Source organism: Sarcophilus harrisii, chromosome 1 (genome assembly GCF_902635505.1).
Source record: "Sarcophilus harrisii chromosome 1, mSarHar1.11, whole genome shotgun sequence".
NCBI classification, from domain to species: Eukaryota; Metazoa; Chordata; class Mammalia; order Dasyuromorphia; family Dasyuridae; genus Sarcophilus; species Sarcophilus harrisii.
The window spans coordinates 715664704-715685595 of record NC_045426.1 but is presented as its reverse complement, the minus strand read 5'-3'; the positions used below and the strand labels follow the sequence as shown (position 1 = coordinate 715685595).

Sequence of the window (20892 nt, the reverse complement as noted above, 5' to 3'; positions counted from 1 at the left end):
GTTATACTACTTTCTCATCATTTTCAAAGCTTGCTTTAGTTTGCTTCCTTCTGCGTTTTCATTCTCTCCCTCCCTTCCCCCCAAACAAAAGGCCACCATTAAACATAGATATGTGTATGAATGTGTGTGTGTGTGTGTATATCCATGTTCTATTCCTATGTAAATATTCTATTCCTAATTGTATTTCAGTTCTTTCTCTGGAGACGAACAGCATCTTCCTTCATATATCCTTTGCAGTTGATTTGAGTATTTTTTCTCTCCCAACGTGATTCATAAAGCAATAGATATTAAGAATAAATACATTACATATATTGTATTTAACATGCTTTAACATGTTTAACATGCATTGGTCAATCTGCCATCTGGGGGAGGGAGTGGGGAGAAGGAAGGGAAAAATTGGAACAAAAGGTTTGGCAATTGTCAATGCTGTAAAATTACCCATGCATAGATCTTGTAAATAAAAGGCTATAATAAAAAAAAATTAAAATAAATGCATTTTAAAAGACTCTCTTAGATGAATACATATCTCTCACAGAGATGAGAGGAGAAATGCCCCCCCCCCCATCTTGGATCTACACTTTGGGAAGTCAGTAGCACGGGACCCACTCCATGCTCCTCCTGGCCCTGGAGGACACTGCTGACCTCTCCCCTGTGGCGTTGGTAACTGCTCACATCATCCTGCTTATCAGTGGATTGCTCCTCTCTTTTTTTTTTTAAACAAAGAAATGCATTTCTCTATTTTTTGGATGACCTTTTCAGAATAGTGCTTTTCCAGCAGTCCCAACCTCAAGGAATAAACATCATATTCTAAAAATTCCCCCCCAAGATTTATAGCCAACCTTTAATGCAAAGCAGGCTTGACAAGAAAAAAAATTCTTGCCACACAGGCCATTCCCCAAATTCTTTATAACGGGGTACCTTCTCCCAAATCTTCCAAAGAATAATAATAAATAATTGGTGTTATGGGGAAAAACAAACAACAAAAATTAAAACAATGCTTCCTTGTAGCCTTGGTGAACAAAAGTCTGAAAAAAAACAGACTTGCCAAACTTAAAAGCCAAAAATATATGTTTACAAAATGGTCTGGTCAAAAAAAAACTCTTGCCACATTGGCCATGAAAAAAACATTGTATACCTCACTGCTTTTAAAATTGACCCCCTTTCTGGCAGCACGTAAGCTGCAATATTAGCTTTTGAGAAATTTTTTTCAATAAATAAATTTATTCTCTTATTTTTACAAAGAAATATATTTCTTTATTTTGGAGGACAATTTCATCAGAATGAATGTTTCCAGATCTGATACTTCACTGAACAAAATTATGAAAAATATCCAAAAATATTCTCATCAAATACATATTGCAAGTGGGTTAAGCTAAACCCACATTTCAGACTTGTCTGGGGAAAACCCTTGGTGTACTGGCAATGCCGACAAAAGTCTGTAGCACCCTATATTTGAAATTAGTCACCTCTTTGGCAGCAGGTAAGTGATAAAATTGGTCTTCAGTTTTCCATTCTTTTGGCTGAAAAAGTTTTTGCAAAACTTTTAAGCAGTATAAAAATGGCCAAAGAGGAAGGATATATCTTTTTTTATTCCAAACACCTTATCAAGAATCATCCTTCTTTCAAAAGCTAGGGAGTTGAAGACTCCCTTCATCAGAAATCAATCATTTCTGTACTTTTCCAATCTTCTTTAAACAAATTAATCACTTGGGTTTTTCCCCATGATTTCAAATTAATAAATTTATCGATTAGCCTTCATCTTTGCACATAATAGAACAAAAGTTCAAGCTACTGACCTCCCTCAGCTCCTATTGATCTTCCCAAAAGGTAGCATGACATTATACTCCTACTCAGTAGTTTCCTCCAGGATCAATTAGAATATCATCTGTCATTTAAAGTCATGGTCACCTAGCCCCTTCCTACCTTTCTAGTCTTCCTTACTCTGCTCCAGTGAATCCCCTTGCCTGCTCTCCTGTTCCTCTCACATCAAACTCCACTTCCCATATGGGATATCCTTGTACTAGGTGCTCTCCATGTCTACAATTTTCTCCCTCCTGACAGCTTTTTGGTTTCAGGTGCGTGCTTTAAGAGTTAGATCATAAGTGAAATGAGCAGAACCAGAATCAGCAGACCATGGCAACAAGATTATATGATGATCAATTCTAATGGATGTGGCTTGCTTCAACAGCGAGATGATTGAGGTCAGTTCCAATGATCTTGTGATGAAGAGAGCCATCTGCACCCAGAGAGAAACTGTGGGAACTGAGTGTGGATAATAACATAGTATTTTCACTCTTACTGTCATTTGCTTGCATTTTATTTTCTTTCTCATTTTTTCCTTTTTGATCTGATTTCTCACAAGAGAAGATAATTGTGGAAATATGTATATATTGAACAAACTTTTTTTTTATTTTGTTTTGTTTTTTACCGTTTTTAACATATATTGTATTACTTGCCATCTGGGGGAAGGGATTAGAATACAAGATTTTGCAAGGGTCAATGTTAAAAAAATTATCCATGCATATGTTTTGAAAATAAAAAGCTTTAATCAAAAAAAAAAAAAAGTTAGCTCAAATTTCATTTATTCTCGGTCCTGCAAACTGCCAGAGTCTTTTCCTCTGAAATTCCATTTTCTCTATAAATAGTGGCCTGTATATATCTGTTATTTACATTTCCCCACTGTCACAGTGTCTAGAGTGCTGGACCTGGAGTCAGAAAGACCTGAATTCAAATGTGACCTCAGACATTTATTTGATCCTAGACAAGTCCCGTAACCTCTACTTGCTTCATTTTCCTCAACTGTAAAATGGAAATAATGGTACCAATCTCCCAGAGTCATTGTGAGGATCAAATATGTGCTTTTCAAACCTTAAAATACTATATAAAGACCAACTATTGTAATTATGCAAACAACCAGGAACATATAAGACTTTTACATGCTAAATCAAACTTTTTGTGGAACAAGGCTGGAACACCGAGAATACTCAGCTTTTCTGCATGGTGGAACCAAGTGGCACTCTGATGAAGCTTGAATGTTCATTCTTAGAATAATGGATTATTGCCTACATTCAGACCTGAGATAAATACCGAGTTCCAGCTAGAGGTTAAGGAAAACAATGGTAAAGATTTTTTGTTTTGTTTTTGTGGATTGGAGTTCATGGACTTCAGGAACTTACACCAGATCACCAAGGGATCAGAGTGTTGAAGTAATGCATGTGTCACAAGTGTGCATTTATTGAGGTCGTCTATGCACTCAGGGGGCTAAAGTCCTTGAAGAAATTAGGAGCCCAGCAGAGTAAGGTAAGGGTTTATATAGAGAATGGTGAGTAAGAAAAAGGGAGAATTGGCAAAACAAGAAAACTGGACAATCTCAGATAGGATTTCTCACATGTAGGTTCTGTATTGGGGGAGGGGGAGTTCTTTTATGTCTGTCATCAGATAAATATTGCCAGATATTCTGCTGCAGATGGATATCTATTCATAACTGCCTCACTGGGCCCACCAGGTATTAGCTTTTTTATGTTTATTACTCATAGCAGAAAGCTTCTGCTTATCTCATCATTTCCCCCAGTGTCAAGTGGGGTAAGAGGCGAAGGTCATTTATTCTGTAACTGCTTCAGGTTGACAAGGGTCATACAGCTGTCCCTGCCTTTGGGGGAGAGAGATGATTTAAACTGAATTCAGGAGATGCAGGGAAGTTCCTATGGAGGTGTAGCCATCATGGACTATTACCTGGAGTTTAAAAGACTCTAGCCTAGAGGATACAAAGCTAATGAGCAGATTCAGAAGGCACGGCCAAATATCAAAAGCAACAAGACAATGAGGAGAAGGGTCACGAGTGGCAAAGGATGAATCAAAGGAACATAAAAGGGAAACTGAGCCAGAAAGATCCCACCTTGTGCTAGATCAAAAGTTGTTCTCCCAGAAGTGGCTCAGATACAGACCTCCACCTGTATCAGTTCAGGATCACATCCTGTTGTGATACAGAAGCCACCTGCCAGTGGCTGCTGGAGGTCTAACTCAGACCTGTCTCTTCATGTGAGAGGATGATGATGATGATACAAGGAGATTGACAGGCAGTTGCTGTTCTCTGACCTCCCTGACTGAGAGGCCGTTGTGTTGTCTGACCTCTCTCCTCCTCCCTCTGCCTCCAATTTATCTCATTCCCAGTCCACAACACCTGTGTCAGCAAAGGCTGCCCTGAAGCTCCTTCAGATGCTGTGATCCACAGCTGTGGAGGCTCTCGGGGAATTGACCTGCCCCTTCAACTAGTCACGGTCCTCAATAACATCCCTCTGAGTAGCTTGTGAAATTTCTCTTGATTACTGACCGATGACCCATCAGACAATCATATATGAATTAAAACTCAAAACAGTATCAATTACAATCCCAATAAATTTCATGTCAAATATCAAGTCTCACTAATTAAGATTTAGGGTTAGATACAATTATTTTTGGTCTCATAAATCTGCACTAAGCAAAAATAATTTACTAGGACGCACACATAAAAGAGATTTCACTTAACATCTTTCATTAATTTTCTTTTGTTTTTCTTCTCTAGTTTAAACTCATCTTGGTGTAAAGATCAATCATCAGAAATCTTTTCTACATGATTAAAAAATAAAAACTTCTAAATTCTCAGCAAGACAAGTTCATTGTTTAGAAACTCCATAACCCAAACTGTCTCATTTCCCAGGGTTAATGACTGTACCCACATCACTGGTTTCAAGAAATCTGTCATGCTTAAAAATTAAGAAGCATCGACAGGGGCCCCAGGGAAAGGGCTGAATCTGTTGCTCCTGTCTGCTTACCCCATCTATCCTTAGGACTGCTATGGGCGATGCTCTTTGACACACTCCAACCTTGTGAAGGGGGTGCAGAATAGACTAACCATGCTGCACACCTTCCTGTTCCAAGGAAGACTACTCAAAATGAGGAGGACCAATCCAGATATGGCTTTCATCTCATCCCTTCCTTTACACATACTATAATGATCAGTTTTCATTTCTAAACACTGTGAACAATCTCCACATAGTTTAATCAACAATCTTAATTTTTTAAAAGTGATAAGCAAATTGTTTTAGTTCTTAACTACAAGTAAAGTTGGAAATATCCGGTTTCCTAAAACATTATAAAACAGGGTCAACAAGGCTGATAAAAATAAAGTAAGTTTTAAACAAATTTTCTACCATATTTTAAGTTATTCAGTTCTTAACTTTGTTTATAATTTGTAATCTGTTACAAAAATGGATAGGAATTTCATATAATTTACACTGCAGTCTCCAGTGTGAAAACATTACACCAATTTAAAAAGTAACATTAAAATTGACTAGTACTTAACTTTAATTTGTAAGATTCCCTAAATTGTTGGTTGTTGGTTCTTTCCTAATTCACACAAATCTTTTTTTTTTCTTTTTGTGAGCCAGGGAAGGGTTAAGTGTCAGTTCTATTCCAGAGAGCAGGCCTTCACCTGGGAATTTTCATTGACACCACCCTCAAATCTGCCTGTTGATAACCCTCTTCTCTCTTTTTCCAACAGTTTCCAAACTCTTAAATCCTCTGTTCACACAGTCAATGCAAACAGAATATAATTTCTTTTCTACCCATGCTTTTACTACCATATGTCAAATAATTTTAACTGCACTGAGTACATTTTCTCTCTTTTTCTCATATACTCACCCCTGCTACAGAGAAAGAAGGAAAAAGGAGAAAAGGAGGCTCTCTTAGCTGAAAGTGGGGGAGGGAGAACTGAGTCCCCGTTTTCACCATCAGATTCCTTCTCAATGAGGAACTGGCAGGAAGAGAGATCATTATACCACCCTGAAAAAAGGCCAGATTTTCATCAGATCCTTGGGCAATTTCTTAAGTTTTTTCATAATTTCACATGGTATCTCTTTTCTCAGTCAGGGATTTCTTCCTACTAGTCCCAGCCAATTCATTTCCCAATTTCTGGGCTAGGTCCCAAATTCTCTTCAAGTTGTAGAAAGTGTTACAGTTAAGGGAGCTATTGATGGGCCACCTGTTCTTTGGACGGTATTAGGTCCAGGATGATTTCAGAAGAATATGGGGCATCTCATTGTCAGGTCTTATAAGCTGATTTTGCAGAAGACATTCTAATGGGGAGCTCCTCAGAATGGAGGGGGGCTGTCTTATAATGCTGTAAGCCTAGGGAATTTTCCCTCTCGATTCTCACCTCTCCCTGAGGCATCCTGGGAAGATGAAGACAATGAGGGCAGGGGATCAGCACCAAAATGGAACATTCTCCATCCAGAGGATGAGGTACAGGGGCCTAAATGGTAAATGAATCTAGAAGTCCTTCCATACTTCAGTGCAGGCTGTTGTGCCCCAGGGATCTTGAAGACATGCTAAATCCGACATAAACACAGAATATCTGTTGCCTGTGGCTAGGAACCTACCCAGCTCTCTGAGAGTGAGTGAGAGCCTGTGGGAACTGCTTGGTGAGCTTTGGCTACCCTTTTGATGGATAACACACAGGATAGCTGCCCCTTAGTTTCTTTTGCTGGCAGTCAGCCTTCTTTGTTTGCAAGGGTTTCCTTTCTGAGGAAAAAATTTCACCCATCAAGAGGATGCTGAGCCTGGGACCCCTTGTTCCCAATACAGACCCTGAGAGCTGTATCCAGGATTCCCCAGCTGAGAGACTCAGGAGCTGGTACTTTGTAGTGTTCTTTTCTAAAATATGATCATTCTCTGGGAGCAGATTTCTTGGGGGGCTTCTGGAGGCAACTTTTGTTTCAGTTAAGATCAATAAGCACCTCAAATGAAGCCAGCTTGTTAAAAGTTCACATCCTTTATCGTTTCCTTCAAAATAGCCCGGTTACCTTTCCTTAGTTCTGAGAGCTCTTGCTGCTAGTCCTTTGCCTCTGGCAGCTTCAGTCTCCAGCTCTCTCTGAATCCTGGCTCTGAATCTCTCCAACTGATTTCTGGCTCTCAATCTCCTAAACTGACTCCTGACTGAGGCTCGTCCTTTTATATGCTCTTTTAAAGGCGTGACCCTTAAAGGTTGACTCCTCCTCCCGAGAGTGGGATTGTGGGTTCCTGACTTGTGAAGCTCCAATGCTAATGTGTGAACTAATGTGTGAGCTCTTAGAGGAGGGAAAGGTGTGAACTCTGAACCAGAGAACTGCTAAGCGCGATGCTTAGATGTAAGAGCCCTAACAGTACTTCCCTGGGTTGGCCATGTTTTCTATTCCCTCATTATCTATGCTGATATTTCTATAATCATGCTAGGATTGGGAGTCAGTAGCTACTGTCACAAGCTGTGCATTTTCCTTTTTTGCAAATTAATACAATATCTAGCTTCTTCTCAAGTGTCTCCCCGTAGGTGCGAATTCGAGCCGCCGTTTCCTCAACCACAGGGGGCCCACGGGCACAAGGTCCTGCGCAGCCCTCCTAGGGGTTTGGGAGCACAGCCTCAAGGGAGGAGGAGGCAAACTTTGGGTTGGAGAGGATCCGAGGTGAAGACGGCCCGCACCGGACGCCCAAGATGTGGAGGTACCGAACGCTGCCTCCTCCAGTTCGGACCCCCACCCCCACGCCCCTCCCCCACCTCCACGCCCCTCCCCCACCCCAGGGGATCCCACGGGGCTCAGGCCAGAGCTTTCGCGCAGGCGCAGCTGCGGAACGTCGGCCCTCGGCCCAGGGGGGGACACGTGCGGGGCCTGCCGGCCGCCCTGGGCGTGGCCCCGCGGCCTCTCCTCCCGTAGCCCGGAGATGACCCCGCTCGGTGCGGAGGGAGCCCACGCGTTCAGCTCCTCCCAGGCCCGTCCCTTTGGTGGGGGAGCCTCCGGGGAGGGCGCGGTCCGAGAGCAGACCCGGCTTCCTCCCAGCCAGTCCCCACTGGCCTCGGTGAGAAGAGGCCCCGCTGGGAAGTCAGGTCACGGATGAAACTGCCCGGGGAGAGGCGGAAGTTTACAATAAGTCTTGTTCTTATGGCGCCCTCTCCAGGCGGAGCCTGGGACAGCACTTCATAAATGTTCCCCTCTAGTGCCCGCAACAGCCCCGGGGGAAACTGAGGCACGCAGCGGGCCGGGGGCCCGAGGCTGGATTGAACTCGGGCTCCCTCCCCCGCCAGACGCCCCGTGGGAGCTCCGGGCACGTAGCACTCATTCACGGCGCTTAGCTAGGGCCTAGTGCGCAGCAGGAGCTTAATGGGAGCCGGCTAAAGAGAGGAAGGAGCGCAAACCAAGAAAACGGCCCAAGGGGCGTGGCCGCCCCGAAAGGGGCGGGGCCTGTGTGTCCAGAGGTCTCCGGGGCGGGACCAAGGGGTTTTTTCCCTGTCTGAAATCCAAGGCACGCGCACAAATCGCCCTGGTCGCTGGACTACATTTCCCGTGAGAAACTGCGGTAAACTCCCGGAAACGAGGAGAAACTGGTCCGGGAGACGCCGGAGGGGGCGGGCCAGGGAACACTCTACGCCCCTTCCGTTTTCTGTTCCGTATCCCGAGGCCGCCGCCTGACGCTTCCAGGCCGCCTCTGAGGGGGGTCCTCCGGGTGAGTGAGTGAGTACCGGGCCCGGACCCTCAGGCCCCTCCCCCGTCTCTGTATCCAGCCTAGGGGAGGGGGCGGCTTGTGCCCTCCGACCCGCTGCCTTGGTTTCTCTTTCTGTCGTCCCCACCTCCAGCCTGGGGGGAGCCCGCGGCTAATCCCCCTCCCCGGTGGTGGGGGCCTATCCTTCTCCCCTCCCCCTCCCCCCTCTCCCTCCCTCTCTTCCCCCTTCCTCCCTCTCCCTCCCTCCCTTTTCCCCCTCCCCCCTCCCTCCTTTTCTCTCCTTCCCCCTCCACTCCCTGCCCGAATGCAGGGTCAGCCCTCTCAGAGGCACGTGGTTCACACCTTAGTCCACAAAGCACCTGACATCCTGCCCTGGGGCCTGTTAGTCCCCCAGAGTGAGTCCGACCTGAGGTGAATGTGACCCAGCAGGGAGAAGGTGCCCCTGGTCCCCCCGGGCTGTGCGGGACCCCCGAAGGCCCGGGCACCGGCCCCCGCCAGGCTGCCCTCCCTGGCACAGGGAGTGGGGGGGAGCCCGCCAGGCCCATTCCGTAGCCCGGGGCGGGAAGGGGCTCCCGGCTCATCCCCGCTCCCTGCTTCCCCTGGAGCTCCCCGGCTTCTCCCCCCCGGAGCGCAGCACCCCCTTTTTGTCAGCGCTCCCCCGGAGCTCCCTGGCTTCTCCCCCCCGGAGCGCAGTGCCCCCTTTTTGTCAGCGCTCCCCCGGAGCTCCCCGGCTTCTCCCCCCCGGAGCGCAGCGCCCCCTTTTTGTCAGCGCTTCCCCAGAGCTCCCCGGTTTCCCCCTCCCCCTGAGCGCGGCGCTCCCCTGGAGCTCCCCGGCTTCTCCCCCCCCCAGCGTGGCGCCCCCTTTTTGTCAGCACTCCCCCAGAGCCCTGGCTTCTCCCCCCCGAGCACGGCGCCCCCTTTTTGTCAGCGCTCCCCTGGAGCTCCCCGGCTTCTCCCTGAGGCTCACCTGCCGCGCCCCCATTTTCCGGTGGCTGTTGGGCCCCCCCGGTTTCCTTTGCCGGACCCCCACCCAGGTCATGTCCTTTACGGGTGTTCCTCAGGACCCCGATCCTGGGCCCGCTTCTCTCTGTGCGCCCCCATTTCAGGACCTCATCGGCTCCCAGGGACTTAATGGCATGAATGGCTCTCAGACCCAGGTGAATGTCACGTAGCTTTTCGGCCATGTGGAAGTCGGTGTCCGCCAGACATCTTACACGCCACGTGTTTGAAGCAGAACTCGCTCACTTCCCTCCCAAACTCTCCTCCCTTCTCCATGACCGCAGAGGGGAAGACGCCCTTCCGGCCCCCAGACTCACAGCCCGACCCCAGATTCCTCGATCTGCCTCACTCCCCAGACCCGGCACAGGCGGAGCCGAGGGATGTCTTCCTAGTTTGCTTCTCTCCCCCAGCCCGGCCGGCTGGGTTTGGGCCCTCATTCCCTCCCCCCAGAGCACCAGGAGCTGCTGCCATGTCAGTCTCTCCCCCCTTCCTGCCCCTTACCTCCCAGATCAAGCCCAGAGCCCTCCTGGCAGTCAGAGCCTTCAGACCTTTAGTCCCGACTGCCTTCTCTGATCCGGGGTCCTGCTGCCCTGCAAACCCCACCCCCAGCTTCAGACCTTCTTTTTCAATCTCTGCTGGGTGGGATGCTCTCCTTCCGCTCCACTTATTGCTTTCCCAGGTTTCCTCTAAGTCTCGATTTCTCCAAGAAGCCTTTCCTGCTCCTAGTGCCTGCCTCCCCATGAGTATTTCTCATTTATCCTGTGGACAGTTTGTGTGGGTTCCATGTCTTCTGCCTCTTTCTGTTCCCTAGTGCTTAGCCCTGTGCCCGGCACATAGTAGGCACTTTATAAATGCTCATTGATTGGTCATATCCTTGGTGCCTTAGCCCACTCCCTTATGGTATATGGGCGCAGGTGGCCAGCATGTGGGGATCAGTCCCATTCACTGGTCATTTCTCCTCCTCAGACCTGCCTTCCAGAGACTTTCCCCACACGGAGGGAGCTTCCTGGGGTCAGGAATGGCCCTCGTGCTCCTGGCAGCCAGGGCCCAACAGGTAAGTGGCCATTTCCTGCTTGCCAAGGTGGCCCCGGGTCCAGAACTCTTGACACTTTGCTATCTCACAGGCTGTGAGTCTGTGTCAGGGACCTCTCAGACCTAGTTCAAGCCAGGAAAGACCCGAGAAAGCATTTTACAGAAGAAAGCTGGAGGGTACAGGAGGGCTTAGTTCATCCAGCCCTGATTTTATAGATTTTACAGATAAGGAGGCCAAGAACTGGCGGGGTAAGCGGTCCTTAACCCAGCTCTCCTTCCTCTCCAGTTCCCTGCCTCCTTAATTTGTGAAGGGCACACAGAGGGGCTCTCCACCACTCCCTAATCAACTCTTGTTTACCAGGGCAGTCAGATCTGCCAAGCTTGTTATTATGGAGCTTTTGGGCTTGAATCCCATCTTCAGAGTTTCTATAGGTCTCTTGTTTACTCAAACTTAGAGCTCAAGAATCTCATCCAATCTTGTTGGGAGGGTCAGCCCTAAGACAGGATTTAGTTCTAGAGCATTTAAGATAACAAGGTAGGGAAAGTGTTAACCAGGTATTTTCTCTATAAGCCTTGGGCACATTCTTCCACAAGTATTTGTTTCCTGCTTATCATGTCCCTGATGCTTCACTGAATAACTAGTCATTCAGCCTTGTATTAGAAACAATATTTGTTAGTTATATCAAGTGACTGCTTTGAGGAAAATTTTCTGGTAAATCTCTTTTTCACCAAATGTCTTAGATCTGGCATAAAATATCTTAGGCTGGAATACTCTTTCTAGGGCTTCCCCAGAATTCTTAACAAATTTCCTCAACCTGGAAAATTGCATTTAAATTACACATCGAGAGTAGGGTCTATAAAGTGAAAACAACTCAAAGGTATATTTGTGGTGTTAGATCATCACAGGAACGTTAAACTTCAGGGACTTGAGGCTGAGATTAAAGTGTTGCCCTGTAGAAGGACCAGTTGTGTCGAGCCACATAACAAAATATGTCCTGTTGCTGTATTCGGATATATGCATGTATGCTTTCCACTTTGACAAGTGGGAGGTTGCCTTTAATTAGGGCACTTGTCAATTCAACTCTCCCAGTTTTCATTTACCTATAAATACAAGACTGGTCCTGACTCAATAGCCTGCTGTTCTGTACCTCTTCGCCATGACCAGGACATCTGCATTTTCATTCATTTCTTTTTTTTCAAATATTTCAGAGTATGTACAGCATGGGGCCAGACAAAGTAAAAAATAAGAGTCTGTATATGATGATGGAACCACGGGACCCCCAGAAAGAACTAAATTACTGAAATTTAGATTCTACTAGTTAGTCTTAAGGATTTCTGGCACTGCCTTAATATGAATAGACAAATGAGAACTCTCAGTAGCCCATTCTTGGCTTCTAAAGGAACATTGTCCTTATTACCATTGCTTGCTTTGACCAGGGAAGAAATTCTTTTCTTCAAAAGCTCTGACAGGTTCATAAGGTGAGCTTAGCTCCCTTGGAGACGGTTTTTATTTCTAAGTTTCTCATAGAACTGCTCTAATATTATATTTACACAATCTTGATACAATCTTTGCAAATAGCCAGGGTCAGCACAGTAGCTAAAGAGACATTGGTAACTGGGAGAAAAGCTCAGGTAACCTGACAAAGTTGACCATAATCCTGAATGGAAGTAAATAAATGAATGAATGAATATTCAGTGAATTGACAGACTTTCAGGATTTTGTTGCAAAAAGACCCCCTTCCTGGCCCCTCCCTGCGTGCTCTTCTGGAGTGATGCCCACAGACAACCCTCCAGTGCCATCCCCTCCCCATGTTCTCCCCCACACACACACACCTGCTGCCTTTAGGTCCTGACTCTCAACCTGGAGGGGGTATTGCACAGAGTGGGTGGGGATCATGTGTTGATAACTTTGAAAGTTACAAATATCCAAATGACCCAAAAAAGGGTTCTTCCCCCCCACCCCGCCCCCTTCTCCTCAGGAAGTCTTTCCTAGCCCTTGGTGACTCTTGTGCGTCCCCTCGCCCAGAGGCTCCTCTGAGGGCAGCCCTTGCCCGAGGTTGTTCTTGGTCTCCTCCGGTCTCCTGATGGTTCGTGACCCACAGTGGGCACCTGATAAGGGTTTATTGAAGGACTGGGCTTAATATGTAGACCCAGAAGAGTCAGGAGGAAAAAAGGAAATGATAGACGAATATTTCAGGGTTTAGTAAAGTGCTTGGCGAGCTGTAAACATTCAATAAATGCGACTTATCTTAATTAACGAATTTGATGCAGAAATTGTAAATAAGATGTTTGCAAGGAGAAGATGGAGGTGAAGGGAGATCACACACTGACTGGGTGGCTGTGTGCCAAGGATAGGGGTTGCTCAGGCAACAAAGATACCCAGAAGCTTGGGTTTGAATCAGCAGCTGGAGGAAATTCTTTTCTAGGTACTTTGTTTGAGGGTGTGCCTCCTGAAGGTAGGGCCATTCCCCCTTTAACGTTAAGTCCCTAGCCAGGAGATCTGGGACTTTTGCAGAGCCGCCGTCTCTTGATGGACACCCGGTCTTCTTCTGAACAATCTCCTGGGAAGATTTCTGTGAGGGAAGCCTCAAATGCCTCTCTGCAAATTCAGATTTGTGATGGACCCAAAGGGCAATGGAAAGGCTAATGATTCCAGCGATGACCTGGGCAATGGGTGACTTTAATATTCCTGAGGGGTAGTTCCAATAGATTTGGGATGGAAACGCCATCCACACCCAGAGCGCGCTATGGTGACGCCCCAAAGGAGAAACGGAGGCAGAGCTCCAAGCATCCGGCTCCCGCCACCCAGGCAGACCCCAGACCATCCTCTCATCTCAGGGCTCTGTGTAGGGTTACAAGTTTGCTAAAACTAGAACGGCATTTCCATGGTGACCGACCAATGCACCCCCCGAAGTGTGAATTCCGGCAGGGTTATGAGGTTAAAAATCGGCACTGGGTGGGCAGGGGAAGATGGTGCCTTGCGCTGCTGGAGACGTAGCACCAGCAACATTGCGCGGAACATGGGGGCTTTCCCTCTTGCCGGCATGGAACGTGGGACCCGCGGGATAGAGATATTTCATGTCAGACTTCTTAGAGTATTGTAGTTATGCAAGTCAGTGTCATGTTGATAGACAAATAATATATAATGATCTATAAGCAGGAGTCCTGCAAAAAGCCTCTCTGTCAGAATCTATATTTCTAAATAATGTATACAAATTATGAATTACTTATACTTATTATCTACTCAGTCATTTAAATATTATTAAATGAATAATTACTAACAATCATCCCCCCATAAAATCACAATGAAGTGATTACTGATTAGGGTTTGAGTGAGGGTCCCCAATAAATCAGGTTTCTCAAAACCATGGAGACTGAATGCAGATAGAAGCACACTATTTTCACTTTTTTTTCCTTGTTTGCTTTTTCTTTCTTGTGGTTTTTCCCTTTTGTTCTGATTTTTCTTTCAGAACATGAAAATATTTTAAAATGATTGAACATGTTTAACATATGTAAGATTGATTGCTGACTTGGGGAGAGAGGAGAGGTGAGGGAGGGAGAAAAAATTGGAACTCAACATCATATATAAATTAATATTAAAAACTAACTTTACATGTAATTAGAAAAATAAAATACTATGGAGGGAAAAAAGAGAATATTATTGAGGAATATGACTAGAAGGGGGGGGTAGACTAGTCTTGTTAGGATAAAAGATGAACTTTTCAAATTGTTCCATTGGCTACAGTGAAATGTAGAAAAGAGATGTAGAAGAAAGCTTACGATACATACTTGAACCCCTAACGCTAGATTTGGTTCTAACCTCAAACCTGAATGTGATGTCTAGAATGTGACAAAGTGTGCAGAATGAGAAGTTATGAGTGAGTTGTCATTTGTACAGTGGAAGTGCTATCCATATTGATACAATCAGAAGTTCATTGAAACATAACTAAGAAAGAGGGCCTCTGGTGTGGGTTGACAGACCGTCCTCAAGATCTTGACAATGTTAATCATCTGAAGGAACTTTGTATGTTTGTCCGGAGGAGGGAAAACAGAAGGGAATTGAGCTCAAGCTGCCCCTGCATCTGCCTTGTGACTCCTGGACTCCTTCCAGCAGTGCTCAAGAAGGGCTTTACTCTGGAAGCCAAATAATCAGAGGTAACCCCTGGAGTACACTATCCTCGCATCCTCAGTCTGGAGGGGGAAAGGACCTCCCCCATGGTCTTCTAGGACAGCCCTTTAAATTATAGGGACCTGGAGCCTGGAAGATTAAAATGGCTTGTCCTGTATCATTCAGGTTCTTCGTGTCCAAGGCAGGTTTGGACACACCACCGAGCCATCTGACTAGGAAAGTCATGTTGCTCACCACATCTCCTTCCCCAGTGGGGGATGGCCCCTGGGTAATTACATTCATGTCTGGTATTTCAGGGCTCAGTGACCTTCAGGGATGTGGCTGTGAACTTCAGCCCAGAGGAATGGGGACACCTGGCCCCTTCCCAGAAGGAGCTGTACCGGGAGGTGATGCTGGAGAACTACCAGAACCTGGTCTGTGTGGGTAAGGACCTCAGGCCCTTCCTGGGACCCAGACTCTGTCCCAGAGAAGGTCTGATTATTCTCTGGGGAAATGCTGTGTTGTGGCTTGAATGGTAAGTGAGTTTAATGTAGTGAGCAAAACCCAAAGGTTTTTTTCCTTCTTTTATGTCACCTATTCCCAAGTAGAAAGTTTTTCAACAATTCAAAAAGCATGAATTAATTTCCCAGTTAGTAAAAGATGCTTTCCTGGGCTCCAAGGACAAAAAGACATAGTTCTTGTTCTCAAAGAGTATACAGTCTATGAGAGATCTTTGTAAAGTGTAATCTAGCTGCTTGATTGTGTTGCCCTTGAAATTGTACCTTCCCTGATGTCGTTCCCTGAGGTCCAGAGTTGGATCTTGAATTCTTAATGCCCAAAACATGAACTCTTTCCACCCTCATAGGGAGTAGTTCCAGTGAACTAAGGCTAGATTTCCTGTGACTGCCATATATCTCCCAGGAGCACAGTACAGATCATTCTTGAGAAGGCCTTGATTTCTCTTTCTTGAAGGGATAGCCACATTTACCTTATAGTAGAGAGGATATGAATGAATTCTGAGCTGATTGTCTATCAACACCCCTTTCATTTCCAATGCACAGGATTGGCAGCTTCAAAGCCAGATGTGATCAACCAGCTGGAGCGAGGTGAAGCTCCTTGGATGACCAGAGGAGATGTCATCCCAAGGAATGACTACCCGAGTGAGTAAACAAGAGAGATGGGTGAGACATGACAGACACCCCAGTGTTCATCTTTTCAGGGTACTAGAGTTTTCCCAAACTGGAATGTGCTGCCTCTGAGAATATTCAGTTCCTCCCCAGGAGTTATAGTCAAGTTTCTTTTTCAGGTCTGCTTTAAAGTCAATGACTCCTGAGAGTTGTCACAGTATCCTTGACTTAGGGTTTCTTTGTAATCAGCAAATAACAAATGTGTATCTGATGTATTTTAGACCAACACAGAGGATACTTTTTCTCCCTCATGAGGTCTCTTTCAGCTTGAAATACTCTGATTCTGGGATAATAGGGCCAAATATCTGGAGTTGAAAGGAACTACAGGTATCAGGTAGTCCAGTTCCCTTATTTCTCGTTTATGAGGAAACTAAGCCTTAGAGAGATGATTATGTGATTTGTCCAAGGTCATATGGTAATAAACCAGAGAGATGGAATTTCAACCCAGATAATCCAGCCCCCAAAGCCCAGATAATCTAGCCCTCTTTTTGCTCTCAAGACATTCAGAATGAAATGAACAATTAATTTGTGTTCCTTAAAACATGCAATGTGCAGTTATGTCCTTTTTTGGGGATCATATACTGGGTTCTTTATTGTTATTGTTATTCTTTATTATTATTATTTATAATAATTCTTTATTATAGGACCCTGCATGTCTTAAAAAGGAAATGAAAGAGAAAACCTCAAAGGAGAATCTGAAGGAACAGAAACCCCTTAATTATCTCTGTTCTTCCTTTTGTGACCTTCCTCAGCCACGGGAATATGTTTATTGGGAGTAAGGAGTATTTAGAATCATATTATCTTAGTTTTGCCCAGAAACTGAACAGCAGACCAAGCTAACCATGTCTCTGAATCAATTCAGGAATCTTCTCAATGTTATCTATAGTTAATAATTCTTCAATCTTATTTCAAAATTTATTCACAGTTCAGTCCCTTGGGGAGAGCCATCAGGATGAAAGAGGATATTTAAGCTCCACTTTTGTTTCTGCCAATCATTAGTTATGTGATCTTAGGCAAGCCATTCTGAGCCCCAGTTTCTTCATTTATATAATATTAGAATGGACTTATCTCATAAGGTGGTTGGGAAAATCAGTGTGAAGGATGATTTATGTAAATTATAAACCTAAGATGGTATTATTTGTTCTACCTGTAGTTTTGTTTTCCTGGAGGAAACACAAGAAAGATTTAAGTGTAAGGCAGTAAATACATGGGGACATTTATACTTTGTTTTCTTTCAGATTGGACGTTTAGGCCTGAAGCCAAGGAATCAGTTCCAAAGCTGGACATTTCTATGGGATCATCATCTCAGAAAAGATTCACAAAATGGCATGGTTCTTTGGTCTACAATTTCAGAGCGGCCTGGGGATATGATGCAGGGTTAAAGAAGGAGCAGAGCAATGAGGAGACTCATTTGCAGCCAGGAAAAATTATCCAAAGGAAAACTCCCAATAAAACACAAGGCCAGGAATGTGACACCTATGGTAAAACCTTTGGTCTTGAGCCAGCCATTTTTCCACAGCAAAAAGTGTGTATTGGTGGGAGTCTCCAAGATTGTCATACCGACAGAGAGAATATCAGTTTATATTCAGACCTAAATTCATGTAATAGGATCTGCTCTAAGAAAATATTTTCTAAGAATAATGAGTATGGGAAATCCTTCAGTTCCAAATTAGACTTTATTGAATATCATAGATTGTATCCTGCAGAAGAAACCTATGAATATAATAACTTTGGGGCAGTCTTCAGTAGCAATCCATCCTGTAATTCCCAGCAGGAAGCTCATATTGGACAGAAATCCTATGTTTGTAATGAATGTGGGAAGGCTTTCTTTCTGGGTATACACCTCATTGAACATCAGAGAATTCATACTGGGGAAAAACCTTATGCATGTACTGAATGTGGAAAGGTTTTTCGCCTCAACACCCAACTTACTCGACACCAGATAATCCACACTGGGGAGAAACCTTATGAGTGTATTGAATGTGGCAAGGTCTTCCGCCAGAATGCCCACCTTATTCGTCATCAGACAATTCATACCGGGGAGAAGCCTTATGAATGTAACGAATGTGGCAAGGTTTTCCGCTTGAGTGCACATCTTACTTGCCATCAGACAATTCACACTGGAGAGAAACCTTATGAATGCAATGAATGTGGAAAGTCTTTCCGTGAGAAGAAAGGTCTAATTTATCACCAGAGAATTCATACTGGAGAGAAACCTTATATCTGTCCTGAATGTGGGAAGGCCTTCCGCCAGAGGACAGGACTAAGTTATCACCGGAAAGTTCACACTGGAGAGAAACCATATGAATGTCAGGAATGTGGGAAAGCTTTTCGTCAGAGGACAGGACTCAGTTACCATCAGAGAGTTCACACAGGAGAGAAACATTATGCGTGCCATGAATGTGGGAAGGCCTTCTGGCGGAGCTCACAGCTTACCCAACATCGGAGAATTCACACTGGAGAAAAACCTTATGAATGTCCTGAATGTGGAAAGGCCTTCCGTTTGATTGCACAACTTAACCAACACCAGAGGGTTCACACTGGAGAGAAACCTTATGAATGTCATGAATGTGGGAAAGCTTTCTGGCAGAATGCAGAACTAATTTATCATCAGAGAATTCATACTGGAGAGAAACCTTACAAATGTAATGAATGTGGGAAGGCCTTCCGCCTGAGTGAACAGCTTTCCCGACATCAGAGAATTCATACCGGGGAGAAGCCATATGAATGTAATGAATGTGGGAAGGCATTTCGTGTGAGTGGAAAGCTTACTCAACATCAGAGAATACATAATGGAGAGAAACCCTATAAATGTCTTGAATGTGGAAAGGCCTTCTGCCAGAGTTCAGAACTTACTCGACATCAGAAAATACATACAGGAGAGAAACCTTATGAATGTCTGGATTGTGGAAAAGCCTTCCGACAGAGTGCAGAGCTCACGCTCCATCAAAGAAATCATACTGGAGAGAAACCATACGAATGTAACGAGTGTGGGAAGGCTTTCACAACCAATTCAGCTCTTACTTACCATCAAAGAATTCACACTGGAGAGAAACCATATGAATGTCACGAATGTGGGAAAGCATTTTCCCGAAGAGCAACACTTAGTCAACATTTGAGAATTCATACTGGGGACAAACCTTATGAATGTCATGAATGTGAAAAGGCCTTCCCTCAGAGGGTAGAACTTATTCGACACCATAGAGTTCATGCTGGAGAGAAACCTTATGAGTGTCATGAATGTGGAAAAGCCTTCTGGGAGAGCGCGGAATTAATTTATCATCAGAGAATTCATACTGGAGAGAAGCCATATGCATGTGATGAATGTGGGAAGGCCTTTCGGGTGAGAACACAGCTTACTCGACATCAGAGAATTCATACTGGAGACAAACCTTATAAATGCAATGAATGTGGGAAGACCTATAGACAGAGAGCAGATCTTACTAGACACCAGAAAAGTCACACTGAATGTAATGAGTGATGGTAAGTTTTATGTCTAGGGGCAATACTTTATTCAGCATCTAGGTAGTTTATACTGGAGAAAGAAACCTTGTTAATACAATCAGTGTGAAGTACTTCAAGCAGAAAACAAATTTATTAAATTTTAATGAACTTGAACTTTATAGAAAAAAGGCTTAGGAAAGTGGGCAGGCATTCTGTTAGAATACAGGATGTAATGAACATCAGAGAAGTCATACTGGAGAATATGATTATAATAGATATGGAAGGTTTTCACCTGTAGATTGTACTTTCTATCACAAAATATTGGAGAGAAACCATATAAGTATAATTACTGTGGAAATGCCTTTGGCTAAAGTTGAAGCCTATATCAGAAAGTTAATATTGAAGAGAAACCTTTTAAATTGACACTTTTTTTTGTTGTGATTTCATAGTGTTCATTTTAAAATTTTTGTGTATTTGATTTTCTTCCCTCTGACCTGGAAATGGAAAAAGTTCATCAATTTTGTTTTGTTTTTTTAAAAAGTTTTTAGTTTTCTTTATCATTAGTTCTGCAACCTTTTTTTTTTTTTTTTTTTTTTTTTTTGGTTTCTGAATTTATGCTCTATTTTCAAAATAGTGGGTTTTTTTTTTTTTTGGTTATTTTGTGTTTGTTTTGTAATTTTATCAGGTATTTATTCAATTTACTAATCCTCTCTTTTCCCATTTTTTAAAAATGTATGTTATCAGAGATATAATTTTTCCTCCAAGGACTACTTTAACTGCCTCCCAGAAATTCTGGTATTTTGTCTATTATTTCATCTTATTCTCTTTCATATTATTGTTATGTAATTCATCTTTTGTCCCACATGTTATTTTGAGATCTCATTAAGTGTTCATTTAGCTCTGTTTCTTTATTTGTAGTCTGTATTAGATGCTCTTTTTAATCTATTTTGCTCCATAAGATAGCATTTACTATTTATTTTTACATTTTTCATTTATCTGTACCCTAATTTATAGTCTGGTTTTATAAAGATACCATGTGATTTTGAGAAATGTGTGTATTTTGTTCCCATTCAAGAAAGTCTTTCAAATCTAAATTCTTCAGCAGTTCAGCTTTACATTTCTCTTTTTGTCTGTGTTTCTCATTTCTGACACATTGCTTGGCACACTAAATTTTTTTCACCTATACAGTTGAAGTGGATGGAGTAAGAGAGGTGATTTTTTTTTTCAGCAGGAAATATTATAGAGCACATAGACCAGAAGTTCTGAATAATTTTTTTGTATCATAGTCCCCTTTAGCAGCCTAATGAACCTTGTTATCTTCTTCAGAATAATATTTTAATACATAAAACACATAGTATTTAAAAAACACTGAAATAAAGGTATCCGAATATTTTTTTAAATTAATTCATTGAATCTAGACTAAACCTCTGATTTTTATAGAAAAGGGCCAACTATTTTGCAATATAGAGCATTTGGATGAAGATTAGAATGGAGAAACAAGTGATTTTTCCCTTGAAGCCTAAAGTAGAGCCCCTGGAAAAAAGGAGAAAATAGACAAATCCAGGAAATGGATTATAAATCTCTCACATAGGTAAGATTATACTAGTGATTAAC

General features: G+C 43.8%; 2 protein-coding genes across 4 annotated transcripts in view; both read left to right on the top strand.

The window, feature by feature from the left end:
- LOC111719283 (zinc finger protein 345) overlaps window positions 1–20892 on the top strand; it is a 369988-nt gene that overhangs the window by 46644 nt on the left and 302452 nt on the right. The gene's annotated exons all lie outside the window — the stretch shown is intronic.
- Window positions 7668–19778, top strand: LOC105749456 (zinc finger protein 345-like). 3 transcript variants are annotated; one of them, XM_031957338.1, is made up of 5 exons: window positions 7668–8511; window positions 10474–10561; window positions 14965–15091; window positions 15709–15807; window positions 17073–19778. In XM_031957338.1, exons 2-5 carry the CDS (start codon window positions 10526–10528, stop codon window positions 19313–19315), a joined length of 2505 nt encoding a protein of 834 aa, XP_031813198.1. In that variant the 5' UTR covers window positions 7668–8511; window positions 10474–10525; the 3' UTR covers window positions 19316–19778. The 3 variants fall into 3 exon arrangements, with proteins under 3 accessions (XP_031813198.1, XP_031813277.1, XP_031813350.1); XM_031957417.1 differs by having other exon boundaries at window positions 7668–8519; XM_031957490.1 differs by lacking the exons at window positions 7668–8511; window positions 10474–10561 and having other exon boundaries at window positions 15078–15182.